Consider the following 16,863-nt stretch of genomic DNA (forward strand, 5'->3'; position numbering starts at 1 on the left):
GAGCCCGCCCTACCAAGCCCGTGGCGCCGGAGGCGGAGTCGGGCTGCCCCGTGAGTGGAACGGGCGGGCTGAGGCAGCTGCCTCACTATGGGCAGAGCCATGGGACTGGTTGGAGGGCTCCTGGGGCTCGTCGTGATCCCCGCCGTGCTGGTGAGCACCAGTCTCCGCCACGGCGCCCCGCGGACCGAGGCCGAGCCGGAGCCGTCCGGCTGGGAGCTGGCGGCAGACGCCGTCCCCGAGGACTCGCTGTGGCCGCTGCCGCAGTGGGTCCGCACGTACCCTCGCCAGCTGCAGCTAGCGCCCAGCCGCTTCCAGCTGGTGCATGGCGCCGGCTCCTCGGCGGGGCCGGGCTGCGGGCTGCTGCAGGACGCCTTCCGCAGGTGAGCGGCGGCGGGACCGGGGTGCTGCAGCGGCGGCCCGGGGACGGGAGCAGCCGCCTCAGGGCCCCGCCGGCGCCTCTGCTTCCCCGGCAGGTACTATGAGTACATGTTCGGGCATTCCCGGCGGCGGATGTGGAGCCGCCGGCCGCTGGCTGCCCGAGCGGAGCCCGAGCTGTTCCAGCTGCAGGTGGTGATCGAGGCAGGGGACCCTGGCTGTGACAGGCACCCGCACCTCACCTCCAGCGAGGCCTGTGAGTACCCGCTCGGCTGCTCCTCCTTCCCCGGCTTAGGCAGCACCGTTACGCCCTTGTTTTCCTATCACGTGTCCGGTGTAGAAGTCAGCAGATTTTTGCGTGGTTTTTTTAAGGAACTGGAAAGCAAGGGCTCTCGGAGGCCCACAAAAACATTTCAAAGCAGTGGCGACCAGAAGATAATTCTTGTTCTTGGCACATTGGGAAATCTCAGCTGCAGTGAATCATGAATCTCGTCACATGCCGCCTATGATTTTTGCGGTTCAGCTATCATACAGATCACTTACCTGCTAGTATCTTTTCTAGCAGCTAGCATTAGGAATCAGAGTGTACAGTAGCCAGTTACGTTTGATGAGATCTGTGCATAGTCAGGAGATGATCCTTTTCATTACAGGGTATTTATTGAGTGAAGGCTGTCGCTGCTTACCATCTCCTAAGAAATGACTGCATTTAAACTGAAGCTACTTACACTGAGATATGTACATGGCATTTCCTGCTTTTCCAGGAAAACCAGAAAGCGTTCGTTGAACTTGTTATTCATCTTGCAGTCCTATAAATCTACTTCCTTTCTATCTGTAGATACAAGAAAGGATTTAAAAACATGATGTTTATATTGGACTTATTTTTCTATGCTTCTTTAGTTCTGTGACTAAAGTCCAGAGTGGAGAAGTACTCTTAAGTATTAAAGTACTAATTGCCAGAGAATTTCCTTAACAGAAATAAGACTGAGAAATAATATTGCTTTTTGTCTGGGCAGGTTAATACAAAAATCAACATATTAAGTTAATCTAAACCTGTTTTGGGATAATCTTCTGTTATTTGGTATCCAGGATACAGATCCTTAGAAGAAAGATCCTTTTAATTTCAAGTCATACATCTGAAGCAGGATTAATTCCACCTGACTTGTGACAGAATGTACTGATATTAAATTTACTTAATCCTTTTTGGGGTATATAGCCAAAGAGTTTGGTTTTTATATACAAGCTTATAATACATTTCAAAGCAAATGAAATATAGCAGCAAAAATGCCAATGCTCTTGACATTGTTCTGCCAGTCAGGTTATTGTGCTGCTTTATTATTATTTGAACTTTGAGCTTGTTTGTGAACTTAAGATTTTAATCAAAGCTGGTTCTTATCTTATGTCAAGGAATCTGTCAGACCATGTGATTTTTAGGTTGCATTCTTTAGAGCAGGTAGTCTTTTCCTTCTGCATTAAGAAATAAGTTTTCTGTTAACAAATAACATGTTTTCTTCATGTAATAAGCTGAGCATTCCAGGCTTCAGCAAGTTTTAATTTTTCTGGTTTTTAATGGGCTATGTTTTTAAGGGTACAGATTTTGAAAAATGCTGTTACTGGTGACTTGCTGGTTTGAATGGTCTGGCTCGTTAATAAAGATAGTATGGACCAGTCAGTGACTATTCTGTGGCAAGAGTATTGGATATGTAATCAAAGTACAGGTTATCTGCCCTCCTGCTTGCTGAGTTCTTAACTGTTTGTGTAAAATATTTCAAGTAGCTTATTATAAAATTTTCCAAGTTCATTTAAGGTATGATACCTGTTCAGAAAAAAAAAAAAAATAAAACAAAACCCAAACAAACCTGCTGTGCTGGAAATAAATCCTTGACAATTTATCACATTTTCCCTACAGTTTACCTGTGGAGATTGCAGTAGTCTTCTAAATTTTCTTTCTTACTCCAAACACCCAGTATGTGTAATCAGTTCTTAGGTTAACATGAATGCTTGAGATACTTTCTTCATGTCACTAAATGGCTTTTCTGTGGTAGTTTAGATAAATGTTTGGACTGTGTAAATTGTAGCCAACCATTCTTTCATGCTGACACAGATCATGTAAGTCATTGTACAGTAATTCAACCTTTTGATTTTCTTCTCTGCTGTTTCAGATGTGCATTATTGCTTTGATGTTTGAATAATAATACAAATTTATAGATGTAGTATATTTTTATGCATATATATATGTATGTGATTTAAAAAAATACTTAAAATATATTTGTTTCTTCTCTAAAAATTACTGAATCACATTAAATTCAAAACCAAAATTATTTTAGCTTTTTTTTTTCACTAGAACTTCGTACTGTACTCCAGTACTCAACTTAGGGGAGGATTGTTATGGATTCCTTTAGGTACCATTCTTCATTTTACTTACCATACTTCACCTTACTGCCCCCATACTGGTGCTCAGGTCAAGAGGGTGATCTGGCATCCTGTAGGTGCATCAGGAACAGTATCACCAGCTGGGCAAGGGAGGGGATTCTCCTGCTCTTCTCTGCCCTGGGGCAGCCTCACCTTGAGTGCTGGAGGCACTTCTGGGTGCCACAGTAAAAGTGAGATATAAAACTATTGGAGAGTGTCCAAAGGAGGACCATGAGGATGGTGAGGGGCTTTTAGAGGACCAATTATGAGGAGCAGCTGAGGTCACTTGTTCTATTCAGCTCGAAGGAGACTGAGGGGAGCCCTTACTGTGGTCTTCAGCATCCTCACAAGGGGAAGATGAGGGGCAGGTCCTGATCTCTTCACTCTCATGACCAGTGACAGGACTTGAGGTATCAGCACTAAGCTGAGTTAGGGGAGGTTTAGGTTCTTCACCTAAGCTGTGGCTCCCCAGGGAAGTGATCACAGCACCAAGCCTGACAGAGTTCAAGAGGCATTTGAATAATGATTTTAGGCACATGGTGTGATTCTTGGGGGTGTCTTGTGCATAGCAAGAAGTTGGACTTGATGATCCTGATGCATCCCTTCCAGCTCAGCATATTCTGTGATTCTGTATTTTGATTAGTAATTTTTTTTTGTAATAAGACCTTAATAGTAAGCACCTGACAATATTATATGACAACTTATATCTCTAAAAAAATATGTAACCATAAACTATATAAAAGGAAGATAAAAGGAAAAGTAAACTTTTCCTAATCATTAAAAGTATGGCTTAGCCACCCAACCTTTATCATATATGTCTTAAATGCAAAAATATAACATGTTATGTTTTAAGACAATTGCGTTAAACTTTGCTGGAATTTTGGCTCATGTACAATATTTTAGCATTGCCCTTACTAAGTACCTTACTTTTATCTTCTTTTTGATGAGCTGTTGACTCTGAACAGTAGTTTGCTTTATATAGGAAAACACAGATGAAAAATAATTGCACGCTGTCACCATTAAAAGCAGGATTGGTTGGAATTTAATACACAAAGGGAGATGTGGCACTTGAAGAATCTTTTTAATCCTTTTGGCATTGTCCTTGCAATTCATTGGTTTTATGATGAGTAAGCATTTTTTTTTCTTTTCTTTAGACCATTTAACTGTAACTGAGCCTGTGGCTATACTGAAAGCTTCTGAGGTATGGGGTGCTTTAAGAGGTAAGCTGATGCTTTTCACATTGAGCTATTTGTTTAGGGCTTCATGGCAGACCAAGAACAAGCTGACCACTGAGACTTGCCCTCTTCCAGTACTTTATCAGAAGCAAACTTAGGCAAGAAGGATACTCACATGTGTAGCAGTTAGACCCTTGGTCCACGTGCTCAGCATCTCAGATCCAGTGGCACAGTGTGAGTACATGCTTGCTGAGCCTGAAATAAGCCTGTCCAAGCAAAAAGCTTTCTAAACTACAGTGTGAACAGATTCTTTTCTGACTGCACCTATGAAGTCGACATACTGAACACATCACAAAGAATAATAATTCTGACATTTCAGTCTGCTGTTCTTACTGGAATGTTAAGTCTATATGTTAGTTACCTATAAACAGATTTTTCTGTTTATGCTGAATTAGAGACTTCACCAGTTCCAGAAATTACAGGAATAGATGTACAAGACCAGGGATTCCCACCTTACTCTCAGTAACTTTCTTACTGTTTGGGAATTAATCTACTACAGCTGAGTGGTAGTACAAGTATTCAATATCTGCATAATAGAATATTTGAATGGCTCTCTCCAGAATTTTTTAAATGGTGGTGCTTGAGCAGTTAAGGGAACTGTGCTAAAGAGAGAAACTCAGCTACAAAGCATTCTTTCTAGCTACATGAATGCCTGTAAATAGTTGTGGTGCTGTTTGTAACTAAAATTTTAAGGTCAAGCATCAGGGTGTAATTGAGATCCCTTTCTTGGATATTTTTCCAGGTTTGGAAACCTTCAGCCAGTTGGTTCATGAAGATGACTATGGAAGCGTAAGTATGGCTATTAACTAAATCCACTGTCCTGGTAATGGGTGTTTTTCTAGACAGAGCAGATCTACCAGTTTCATTCAGCAATATTTCAGTTTGTTACATAATTTCCAAGAATCATTTTCTGAAAAAGAAAAAGTATTTCCTGTTTGAAATGATGAATATAAAATTAAAATAAAATTCTAATTTTTAAATTTTGTTCTCATAGTTTCTTGTCAATGAATCTGAAATCAATGACTTCCCAAGATTTGCTCATAGAGGAGTCTTATTAGATACTTCAAGGCATTATTTACCTTTGAAATCTATTCTTACAAACCTGGTAAGTAGGCAATTTTATATCATTAATAATGAAGGCTTTTTGTTGTGTTTTGGCCCCTGAAGTAGGTAGCAACTGGAGATGGTATGAAAGAAGAACCCATCTCCTCTGTCTGACTTTAAAAGAACGGAGTGAACTTTGCTAAGCAAAGGTCTGAACGTAGACTGGAGAGGAATCAAGTGGGCAGACACAATGATTATTGAATCTCTAATGGGAACTGGTGTTTGTGGTACCTCGGATTCTCTGTATTTTCTGATGCCTAAACCAGCTTATGCATTACTTCTTGGAAGCATGTTTTGAGACATCTGACTGTCATCAAGCAATACAAGGGATACATTGCAAATTCATAGCTTCAGTGCCAGTGATTTGAGGAGAATTCCAATCTTTTGGAGCAGACTTTGGTAGTCCGGCAGCAGGCTTAGGTAGTCCTTCCTTAGGCTGCTAAGTGCAAACCAGTAATTTAAGTATTAGAGAGCAAGGGAGAAAATTCAAAATGTTCATGGGAAGCTACTGAATGATAAGCCCAGACTAACCAATAAAACCAAACAAAACTTCCTCCAAAAAGCTTAAGCAAGCACATTAAGAATTAATGTGCTCCAGCCCTGATGGAAAGGTGATGTATTTGTATAAGCTTAGCAGCCAAAGCTGGGGTTTTTTAATGTTTTGCACTCCCCGTTTTTTTTTAAGTGCTTGTAGGAGGGATTATTTTGTTGGTTGAAGTGGAGGAACAGGCAGTTTCCCATCTTTTCTCTGTCTTGCTTCTCCAAGATGAAATGATACTCAATTTCCCCTCCATGTTGCAGAACTTTGAAAAATAGGCATAGGATAGGCAGAAAGAGTACAGATAAAAATGGTTTTTCATTTCTGAGATCATCCTTGAACTATGCTCAGAACTTGTCCTTTAGGTATTTACCATTTGATTTCACATTCAAGGTCAATGCCTGTTCAGCAAGTAATGCTTGTGTAGTGTTACGTTTGCGACAGAGGGTGCTTCAAAGTCTCAAATATTTGTGTCAATATTTTTTGTCTTGTCTAGATGTCCAAAGAGACTTGCATTTCTAACTATGTGTTTCTGTAGCTGCTGCTATTCTGCTTTCTTTTCTTAAATTGCATGTCTGTCTCTAATACATTATCAGAGCTACATTTCATGATGTTTGCTGGTTTAAGAACAAGTATGCTTTTCTTCTTACTTCTGTACCTGCTTGAATCCAGACTAATAAAAAGCATCAGTAATCTCTTCTCCGATGTTTGGTGATTAGATACTTAGGGCAGCAGTTCAAGTACATTTCTTGTTTGTATTCAACTACTGCCATGTATTTCCAGGAACGGAATTGTTCTTGAGGAAGGAGTAGGTGAATTGAAGGTCCAGAGATGTAATTTTCTATGTAGAAGAATGGTATTGGTTAGAAATGCATGAAAACATGGCAATTAAAACTTCTGCAGTGTAAGGAAACAGATGAAATAAATCTGGGGAATGGACAAAATACAAACCTTCCTTTGTATTTGGTGGGAGTTCCTGAAGAGATTTTATCACCTCTTTAAATACACCTAGGTGAAAAAATAATGGGAGGAATGGGTGGGGAAAACAATTGTATTGTGGCAAGGGATTGGGAGCAGCTGTGTTACAGTCAATTATGAATGATGTAAATGCTTAATTGGTCTGCTCACAGCATACCCTTCTAGTGACTTACAAGCCAGCATAACTCAAGGTATATGTGTAACTGTCCAACTGGAGTCATAATTCTAAAATAAGTGTGTTAACATTGATCTTGATCATCTTCAAGATGACCTTTCAAAAAAAGGGAAGTGCTGACACTGTTATGAATGAAAACATAAAAGAAATACTGTCTTTCACAGGAAAATGCTTAGTTTATTTTGTATGCATTTGAAATGGATTCTGCAGAAGTCACTATTGAGAAGGGATGTATTATGTAGTAGGAAACTCTCATGCTGCTCTGTTTTCAAGTCCAAGGTATTAGTTATAAAAGTATATGCTTTTCTGTAAGCTGAAATAGTTGATGGTGCATAGAGAATTACCCACAGAACCATGCACCATGTGTTGGAAGGGACCCATGGGGGTCAAACCTGTCACTTTGGCATTGGTAGCACCATGCTGTAAGCATCTGAACTAATCTCAGGGTACATGTTCTGAAGTGGAAGAAATTCATAAGTGTTCATAGCAGTTCATCCTACACAGGCTGGTAGAATGGGGGTCAAATGAAGAGTTTGTTGACAGCAGTGATGAAAATAGATCGCAGAGGGGTGGAGCAGTAGAGGTGTGTGCTTCTAGGATTCAGTGAAACATAGAATGCTTTTTTGGTTTGTTGGTGGGGGGATTGGTGGATTTTGGTTGATTTTTTGGAGTGGTTTGGTTGAGGTTTTTTTTCTTTTTTAGTTGTTGCTCTAGGCATCTGGGATATGCTGGGACAAGGCCAGTTTTTTGCATAGATTTTCTATGAGAATGAAATGTTTAACTGGACTCTGTTGCATTATTTGTTACAGGATGCCATGGCTTTTAATAAATTCAATGTTCTCCACTGGCATATAGTAGATGATCAGTCCTTCCCTTACCAGAGCATTTATTTCCCTGAATTAAGTGATAAGGTGAGTGGACATCATTGGAGCAGGGTAGAAGGGCAGAATTCTGGCACATATTTAATGAAAATAACATGCAGAGTTAACCAATGCTTGAGTACATCTGCTTTGGCTGATTGTGAAACAGTACCATGGGACCAGTAACCAGCAAGTCCATATTTAGGATCCTGCCTGAGTTTCTGTGTGGACCATTTTTAAGTCTTCTATTGGATACATGGTAAACGACCACCTTTACTCTTCCATACAGATTTTCTGAATTATCCTCAGTGTTTGCAGGCCTTTGAACACTAATGGTATGCAAATAAGTAGTGAACACTGCTTGGATTTCTATTGATGGGTTTCTTTAACTGGTTGACTTCTGCCACTCAAACAAATGTAAGAGATTTTTCTGCCAGCTCATAGCACCACTGCAATAGTAATATTATCCTTACAAAACACACTGTAAGAGATGTCTGTAAGACATCTGTAAGAGATCCAAATGTCTGTCTGTAAGAGATCCAAAAGTGCAAGGTTGTCTCCTGAAGCAAATACAGTGGAATGTGTCTCTTTATTTCTAGATGCATAGTAGGCTTTGTTACATTAGTGAGAGTCACGATGAGGTTCTTGCTCAGTCATGGTAGAGTAGGAGCCAAATCAAATGTAGTTAAGAGTAGTTAAGTAGACTAAGCCTAAGTACAAGATTTGTGATTCTGTTTTAAAATGCTTGCTAGAATCTGACCCTCATGAAAATTATGTCAGCAGTGCTAGAGCAGATGCTATGAAGAATTTTATAGTTCAAAAACTGTAGATGTTGTATAGTGCTGTCAGATTATTTTTTGTAGTAAAAGTAAACTCTAGTAGAGTTCTGTCATATATCCCACTGACAGCTAGACAGAGGGAGATGGTCTTTGTCTCAACAAGCTTCTCTTTGAAAGGCTCCTTGTCTACTGTTTCCTTTTTTGAATAACTCAGCTGTGGAAACCGTTTTCAGATAAGCAGAAGCTTAAGGTGCTATTTATCATGAGCATCTTTGGCAAGCATCTTTTTCACCAAACTGTAGTAATCTGGGTCATTGTCACATTTGTTGGCTGTGTGGGAGTGGAATTACACTCAAATTAAGTGTCACTAAGTGCTGCTAAATTAGTCACACACAAAACCAAGAAGCAGAGATGATGGAAGTTCTTTCTGACTTGGCAGAATTTTTCCATTAGTCTTGTATTTTATGTAGTGAGTGCCCTATGTTTCAGTGCTAATGGGCAAAAATAACTTGCCTCTGTACAGAAGAATTGAAAACCATATAATTCCAAATTCTGCAGGAAAATAAACTAGCTTTTCTGTGTTTTTCAGTAACTGCAAGCTAAGGAGAAAAGGAAGGTCTCCTTAAGGCGATCTGTCTCAGTGTTGTGAGTTTATTGTTTTGGTGGGGGTTTTTTTTCCTCTCCACAAGTTAAGTCAAAAGTTATGTCTGTGCAGTTGATAAACCACAGCCAACTTGTAAAACTGCTCTCCAGTCTAAGTTAAAATACTTCTGTCCAGATTTTGTCATCTGCTGGTATAGTGTGTTGTCTCTAAATGTGAATATTTTACAGGGGGCATACTCCTCTAATCTCATCTATACTCCTACTGATGTCCGTCTGGTGATTGAGTATGCCCGGTTAAGAGGCATCAGAGTTATCCCGGAGTTTGATACGCCAGGACACACGCAGTCTTGGGGAAAAGGTATGCCCAAGAAAGTATTAATTGTTAAGAAATCATGGTAAGTAGTAGCAAACAAATTAATTTTTTAAGAAGTAGCCAATGAAGTGCTTTGGAGGGTCCTTGATAAGAGGTAAGGAAGAGACATTAAGTGATGTCATGACCTTTACAGGTTACAGGAAATAAAATGAATGAACATGTTCATTTGACATGTTCTATGCTAGATGAGTGTGCAAGGGTACAGATACATTCTGCTTTAGACACCATTCTACCTTGAGCTATGTACGTCACACTGACTTAGGTGTTAAAACCCCAGAGTAATAAAAAGAGAAAAGAAGTCTCTGAAGCATACTCATAATGTTTGGCTTTCTTCTAACTGGCTTCCTTCTGATATTCATTAAAAGCTTTTTCTTTCGTTCAAGTAGTTATCTATATGCTGTTTTCCAGGTATCGTGACATGTTACATATATTAGCGTGTGTTAAATAATAGATCTGAAAGTCAGAGTCCTGATTGCCAGTTAGAGGATTCTTCAACCTTTTACAAGTTGTCTTATTTCATCCTGTTTCCATTTGATTATATTTAAAATAGGTGAGCACTTAGGTCAGGAATATTTACCTTTTTAATATGGCTAACTGCTTCTTCCTGCTAGCAAAGTTAGCATAGCAACATGAAACTGAGTATCATCTATTAATTGTTTTTATTAGGTCAAAAAGATCTTCTCACTCCTTGTTACAATGGAGGACAGCCAACTGGGTCCTTTGGACCCGTAAATCCTGTTTGGAATACAACTTATGACTTCATGACTAAGTTCTTTAAGGAGATCAGCGGTGTATTTCCAGATGAATTCATTCATTTGGGAGGAGATGAAGTGGACTTCACTTGTTGGTATGGTGACAATTCAAGGAATACCTCTTAAACCTGTCCACCTGCATCAATTATGGAACTCAGTTGCATAAGACAGTTTTCACTGCATAACCAAAAGATGTCCACTCCTACCTCTGTAACAATTTACAGGCAGATCATTTGTGATCGTCAAAAACCAACTGATGTGCAGAATTTTGCTTTGACTTGTAGTTTCATAAGTATTCGGGTATTCTGAAGGATTTCTTTATAAAAATTGCTCTGGCGGGACAGAGGACTAGTATGTTAGAAAATAGTAGATAAGAAAATTAACATTTAAATGGTTTGGGTTAAATTAGATTTTTACATTGAGTTCTGCCTACCAGAAAATCTGGTAACAGTAAGAATTACCAGATTCATGTGTGTTTGTATTAGAAGTACAGCAGGTATTAATAGTCTTCTTAATTCAGTTGCGGATGTTGAATATTTTGGAGTCTCTCTTCTGGAGAGACTAACTAATAATAAAGGATTTGGAGTATTTTGATGAGTATTCAAATTTATCTAGTTAGTAGTTCTACATTCTCTTTAAAGATCAAATCCAAACACTCAGGATATGATTTAATTTTTATAGAGAAGGAAAACTTCTGGCAGATGCTGTAGCACAGAAATGTTGGTTTGCTTTTTGTGGTAGAAACACAAAATTGTTGAGTTCTCAGACTGCTGATAACCTTGGCACAAAGTGGCTGAGATGCTAGGAACCCCAAAGCTCTTAGGAGGTAGCCTGCCAGAGACTGCTTCAGAACAGGGATTCCATCAGATTTACCAGAGTATTAGGTCTGTTGGCTTTATTTCAAATCAGGATGAAACTCTTTCAAAATATCTAAGTCATGTTAACCTGCTGCTTCTGCTCTGCAATGTGTTCCATGCTGTGGCATGCTAAGGCATCAGTTAGTGTGCTGTGCCTAGGTAGAAATGATTGGGAAATCTGGTTTAAAGCACAACAAAAATAATCTTTTTTTAAACTTGTTTTCTTGTTATTATTTAAGGAAATCTAACCCTGAGGTGAAAGAGTTCATGAAGAAGCAAGGTTTTGGCATTGACTATGCTAAACTGGAATCTTACTATGTTCAGAAGTATGTTGATTTTTTCATTCTTGCTCAGTTTTTCACAGCCATTATTTGAGGGTGGCATTGATGTACAGATATAGAAGCTGACTTAGTATCTACATTATTTTGAAAAATTGCCACATATTTGGAACTATCTACTTTATTTTAAAATACCAAGTCTGAAGTTCATGGCTTTAAAATGTTGGACATTAAGCTAATTTTACACACACTGTGAATGTATTGGGTATCATAAACTAAGTATCTTCAGTAGTGTCAGCACAAGGGTGGGGAAGAAGTTTTTGCAGACATTTCTTCCTCTCCTTAAATAACACAGACTTAGTCACCCTGTATGAATTGCTGGTTTGTGTTAATGCATGTGTCCATTATTCTACATGGTAGAACATGCTCTGTAAGCATGGTTCCGAAACCAGAACAACCTGCTTTTTCTTGGTCCCCTATGCAGTGGTGGGAAAGGTCTGATATGCCTTGGGGTAGAAAATGTTGCTACTTCAAATGTTTGTACATATCTCATTGAAGTTCACAAACCTGATCTTATTTCTAAATTCTAGCATTTTGGACATTGTTTCCTCCTACAACAAAGGACAAATGGTCTGGCAAGAAGTGTTTGATCACAAAGCACAAGTAAGATGGGAAAATTAGTAAAGTACTCTTGCATAACACCACAATATTGTGTGAGGCTTTCAGAGCAGACTATTATGTAGATCTGGCTTTGTCTCTTTAAGAGTTAAAGCAAAGTCTGCTGACATTAGCAAGTCTCTTCAACTGTGGGTAATTTCAATCCCTTGAAATTATCATTTGTTGACTATGTAATAGGTGAAACAGGAACGCCAGCATTGAAGTGCTTTTTAAAGGTGAGCACAGTTAAAATAATAGCTTTAAAACATCAGAGTAAAGGGTGGAGAAGTTACTATGCATTTTTTTTTGTTTGTTTGTTTCATGTAACTATGTGTCTGGTCTAGTTACATCAAATGCTCAGCATTTAAGAGCTAGTCAGATACATGGTGCAATGTAGGAATCCTCTTAAAGCATTAACTGTCTATAGTATAACCTAGGCTTCACTCTAGCTGAGTTTAAAACCAGCAAAAAGCTAATCAGCTTTAGACTGGGGCGGGGTGGGTAGAGGGGGAGGGATGACAAAAGGTAGTTCCCAAAATGTTCCTCTTCAAAACAAAATAGAGAGTTTGGAAATTTATTATTCTTTTCTTTGATAACAGCAATTAGGATTGCCATTAGTAATTTTGGGTTAAGTTGGTTAGTTTGTTTATTTTGTCTTTTGTCTTTTCCTCCTTTAGCTGAAACCAGACACTGTAGTTCAAGTGTGGATGGCAAATAACTACACTCCTGAACTGAGCAGGGTCACGGGAGCTGGGTTCACTGCTGTCCTGTCAGCACCGTGGTACTTAGATTACATTAGTTATGGGCAAGACTGGAAGAAATACTACAGCGTTGAACCACTTAACTTCCCTGGTTTGTTACCTTTTTTGTATGCATGTTCTGTGCATGAAACTCCCTGGTTTATAGTACAGTGTAAATGGAAAGAATAGGGCTGTTCAGAGTGGCCATTCCATTACTGTGATTATAGTATCATCCAAGGAATTATGGTCAGCTAGAACTTCTGAAAAACTTTTTAAAAAACGAACATTGCACTTCTCACAGGGAAAGGTATTACCTTCCTCAAGCATCTGATACTGGCGTTTGCATAAGATAGAATGCTGGACTAGGTGAGAGCAGGAGTTTTGGACTAGGACTAGGAGCAGAGTTTTGCAAAATGGCTGTTCATAGACAGACACTGAGTTTATGTTACCAAGCTTCTTGATTGTTAAACTGGTCTAGAAAAAGACATGTTCTCTCCCTGTATCTAAAGTTGATACAAACATCTTATGCTTTCCATGGGGCTTTTCATTTTGTGCGAGGGAGCTCTGACTCTAGAGCTCATTAAGGAGAATACCTGACTAAGTAGTTTTTTTAAGGAATGTTCTGTATGTGACAAAGTGAACAGTTTCCATCAGGTTTTTAATCTCTGAGGAATGTCAAAAAGCTGAGGAATCTCTTCAGAGCATAAAAGGTAAAATCCTTTCTGACAGAGCAGAGAAATAGCTTCTCTGGGCAAATGGCTTGGTGGTTCTCCCATACAGTAACAAGACTACCAAAATATAAGTTAATGCTCAGGTATTTATATGAAAACAACTGAACATCAGTCCTATCTAACTGTTGATATATGCCCATCTTCTGGACAGAGAAGAATGCTGATTTTCTGGTTTGAATTCAGGATCTGAAGAACAGAAGAAACTTTTAATAGGTGGAGAAGCTTGCCTGTGGGGGGAATTCGTGGATGCAACTAACCTGACACCAAGATTATGGTAGGGACTGCTTTATCATTAGAGTTTAAAAAGCCAGTTATAAGAAGCATTAATTAGTCCCACAGGACTGTATGCTAGTGCTAACAGTACTTTTTGCACTGCTTTGAACCTAAGCAGCTATGAAAAGTAATGCTGCTGGGTATTGAAGTATTATATTAGACCTGGTATTAAAAAAAAAAAATTATGCATTCTTGGTTATAGACCACACCTACTCTAAAACTTCATATACCTTTACAGGCCTCGAGCAAGTGCTGTTGGGGAAAGACTCTGGAGCAGCAGCAATGTGACCAACTTGCAGGATGCCTATAAAAGGCTAACTAATCATCGATGCCGCATGCTCCGGTAAGATTTAGTACCTACAATGTATCTTGGTTCTCAGGTTTTATAACCAATGGAATAAAGGTACAGGCATAAACTGCTGGTCTGGAGATGAAGGGAAGAGAGCTAGCAGTTTAACCTGATTGTAAATGCAATCCCATTTGGTTTTGTATCCACAGAAGAGGAAGATAGATACATTAAGACAGGAGTTCTGGACAGTTTTGCAACTCAAATTTTCAGAACTCACTTTTTTCAGTGAAATACTAGGACTCTTCTGTGTTTCTCTTTCCTGTAAAGGAAAAATGAACACCGTGATTGACTTATTTCAGACAAAACTTATATTAAAGGGTATGTGAGAGCAGTACACTAACAGAAGGAAGAGCAGACTTCTAAAAGAAAAAAGGTGGTGTTACTTATTTATTATGAATAATAATTAAAGACCTGCAGCAGGTAATCAATTGGAGCTGTTTGCATGACAAGCTTGGCAATCTATTCTTTCAGGTATTGCCTTACTTTAGGGGCTGAAAGGGGTGGATAAGCAGTCCATGACAAATTTTAATTCATTTATGTACTGACTTCATTTATAGTAGTCAGAACACATTCTTCTCCCAGTTCTTTCCTAAAAAGTACCTGGACAAGTTACTAGTTATTTATTGCTAATGTTGTTTTTTTTACATTCACAGTTGCAGATATGAGTGATTCCTAGGTTTTAAGTCAAAGTTTGACTCCACTTTTGAAGTATACAGTCAGAGAGCTGAATAGTTGAATTGCAGCAAGCATGAAACATACCATTTTATTTCTCTACAGAAGTTTATGACAACTCATTGAAAATCTCCACTCTGTGTGGTAGTAGTTCAAGGTAGATACAAATAATTTCTTTAAAGAACAGGATACAACAGCAGTTACAGTCAGCACTTGAAACTCAAGCTCTCTGCTCATATTAATGAAGATGTCTTAGCATAATTTTCTGTTGGAATCACAGGATTCACAGAATCACTAGGTTGGAAGAGACCTTAAAAGATCATCAGGTCCAACCCAGCCCTAACACCTCAGCTAAACCATGGCACTGAGTGCCATACCCAGTCTTTTCTTAAACACATCCGGGGATGGTGATTCCACCACCTCCCTGGGCAGGCCATTCCATACTTTATCACTCTTTCTGTAAAAAACTTCCTCCTAATATCCAACCTATATTTCCCTTGGTGCAGCTTGAGACTGTGTCCTCTGGTTCTGTCAGTTGCTGCCTGGAGAAAGAGACCAACCCCCACCTGACTACAACCACTTTTCAGGAAGTCATAGAGATTAATAAGGTCACATCTGAGTCTCCTTTCCTCCAGGCTAAACAGCCCCAGCTCCCTCAGTCATTCTTCATAGCACTTGTGTTCCAAGCTCCTCACCAGCTTTGTTCCCCTCCTCTGGACGTACTTAAGCATCTCAATGTACTTCCTAAACTGAGGGGCCCAGAACTGGGCACAGCACTTTAGTTTAGAGTATACAGTATATGTTTAGCTTGCTTCACTCTTTAATCAAGAGTGACTGAAGGACTTGAAAGTTTTGACTTGGCTGGGTTATTTCAAACTATCTTAAAATAATCATGTTAGGAAAAAAGCTGTATGTAAGTTGTGCTGTTGTGCTATCTCCCTCAGTCATGAGAAAAATAGATACGTTGAGAGTTGACAAATACATGTTAAAAACAGTATTAAAGGGATTTCAAAATCTATGTCCTATTACTTAGCAGGTTGGTGCATCTCTTAGTGGAGCTCAGGAGAACATTGCTACAACCGAGCAGTTAAGTGTACAGTGGCTGTACCACTAGGGTTAGGGTTTTACAGTGAACTAAGCTATGCTGTTCCTGGACCTGGTTGACTCCACTGCTGCATCTGCATCTTCTTCCTTAACACTGGTACTTGCATTGCTGTAAAGGGAGCTGGTCCAGATAGCAGCAGCTGCTCTTGTAATGCTGGCATGAGAGATGCAGAATGCAGGGGCAGACTAAGGACTACTCCTTGTACTTGTTGCACATATTTAGCAACAGAAAGTAGTCTAAGTAATCTTTGCTGACTTGGGATGAACAATTCCTGTTAGAAGTAATTAACTTAGTAAAAAGATATGTTGTCCTGAAAATGCTTCTTTTTATACAGGCTTTGACACTAGAGAAACCATTCCCTTTCTATTGATGAAATGAAAATTCCATGGAGCTACAGTTGTTGTGTTTCATGTATATAGGGCTTCCTCAAAGAGCTGACTTAGTATCAGGCTGCTGTAGTCTTGTATACAAGAACTATGTTCCTACTAATGTTTTTATTCATCGCATATTCACAGACTGTGGCAGTTGTAGGGACTTTTGCAAGAGAACAAAGAGCTCTGGCTTGCTCTGCAGCTGGTTACCAGGGAGCAAGGGGAATGGGTAGGTAGCATATTGTAACAGCTAGATCCTGGTCACTGGGAGAACAATAACTCTGCCTATTGAAGATTGAGGCCACTGCTCTTGAAATAGTACTGTGAATGCAGTAGGTACTATGCACATCCAAACTCAACTTCTTCTAGGATACAGCAACCCAGATTGCAGAAAAGTGGTGATGGGAGGTAGGAAACAATAAGATGGTTATATATTCCAGAGACCTAGACACCAAGGCTTGTCTTTCCTAAGAGTATGTCTTGCTTAGAGTCAGCAGTTGTTAAACTGAGCTATTATTCAGTTTCTTCCACTGCAGTACTAAACATTAGTAGCAGTAGTATCTATATCTTAAACATTTGAGATATAGAATATTGTTTACAACTATTTTAATTCCAAAACATGTTTTTTATAGTATCTTACTGCACTATC

The 16,863-nt window shown here is 39.3% G+C and overlaps 1 protein-coding gene across 8 annotated transcripts in view; it reads left to right on the forward strand.

Moving 5' to 3' along the window:
• Positions 1-16,863, forward strand: part of HEXB (hexosaminidase subunit beta) — a 25,705-nt gene continuing 8,842 nt past the window's right edge. For 6 of the 8 annotated variants that reach the window (XR_008428709.1, XR_008428710.1, XM_053932512.1 and 3 more), the window contains exons 1-13: positions 1-380; positions 474-631; positions 3,939-4,004; positions 4,762-4,808; positions 5,014-5,124; positions 7,624-7,725; positions 9,285-9,414; positions 10,096-10,276; positions 11,278-11,364; positions 11,907-11,979; positions 12,651-12,825; positions 13,628-13,718; positions 13,956-14,060. Coding sequence is in view for 6 of the 8 variants with exons in the window: in XM_053932512.1 (XP_053788487.1) it covers positions 88-380; positions 474-631; positions 3,939-4,004; positions 4,762-4,808; positions 5,014-5,124; positions 7,624-7,725; positions 9,285-9,414; positions 10,096-10,276; positions 11,278-11,364; positions 11,907-11,979; positions 12,651-12,825; positions 13,628-13,718; positions 13,956-14,060 (1,619 nt within the window). In the remaining 2 variants the exon portion in view is untranslated. The remainder of the gene's footprint in view (positions 381-473; positions 632-3,938; positions 4,005-4,761; positions 4,809-5,013; positions 5,125-7,623; positions 7,726-9,284; positions 9,415-10,095; positions 10,277-11,277; positions 11,365-11,906; positions 11,980-12,650; positions 12,826-13,627; positions 13,719-13,955; positions 14,061-16,863) is intronic. The other 2 variants (XM_053932508.1, XM_053932514.1) reach the window with 2 other exon arrangements.

This window comes from Vidua chalybeata, chromosome Z (genome assembly GCF_026979565.1).
Source record: "Vidua chalybeata isolate OUT-0048 chromosome Z, bVidCha1 merged haplotype, whole genome shotgun sequence".
NCBI classification, from domain to species: domain Eukaryota; kingdom Metazoa; phylum Chordata; class Aves; order Passeriformes; family Viduidae; genus Vidua; species Vidua chalybeata.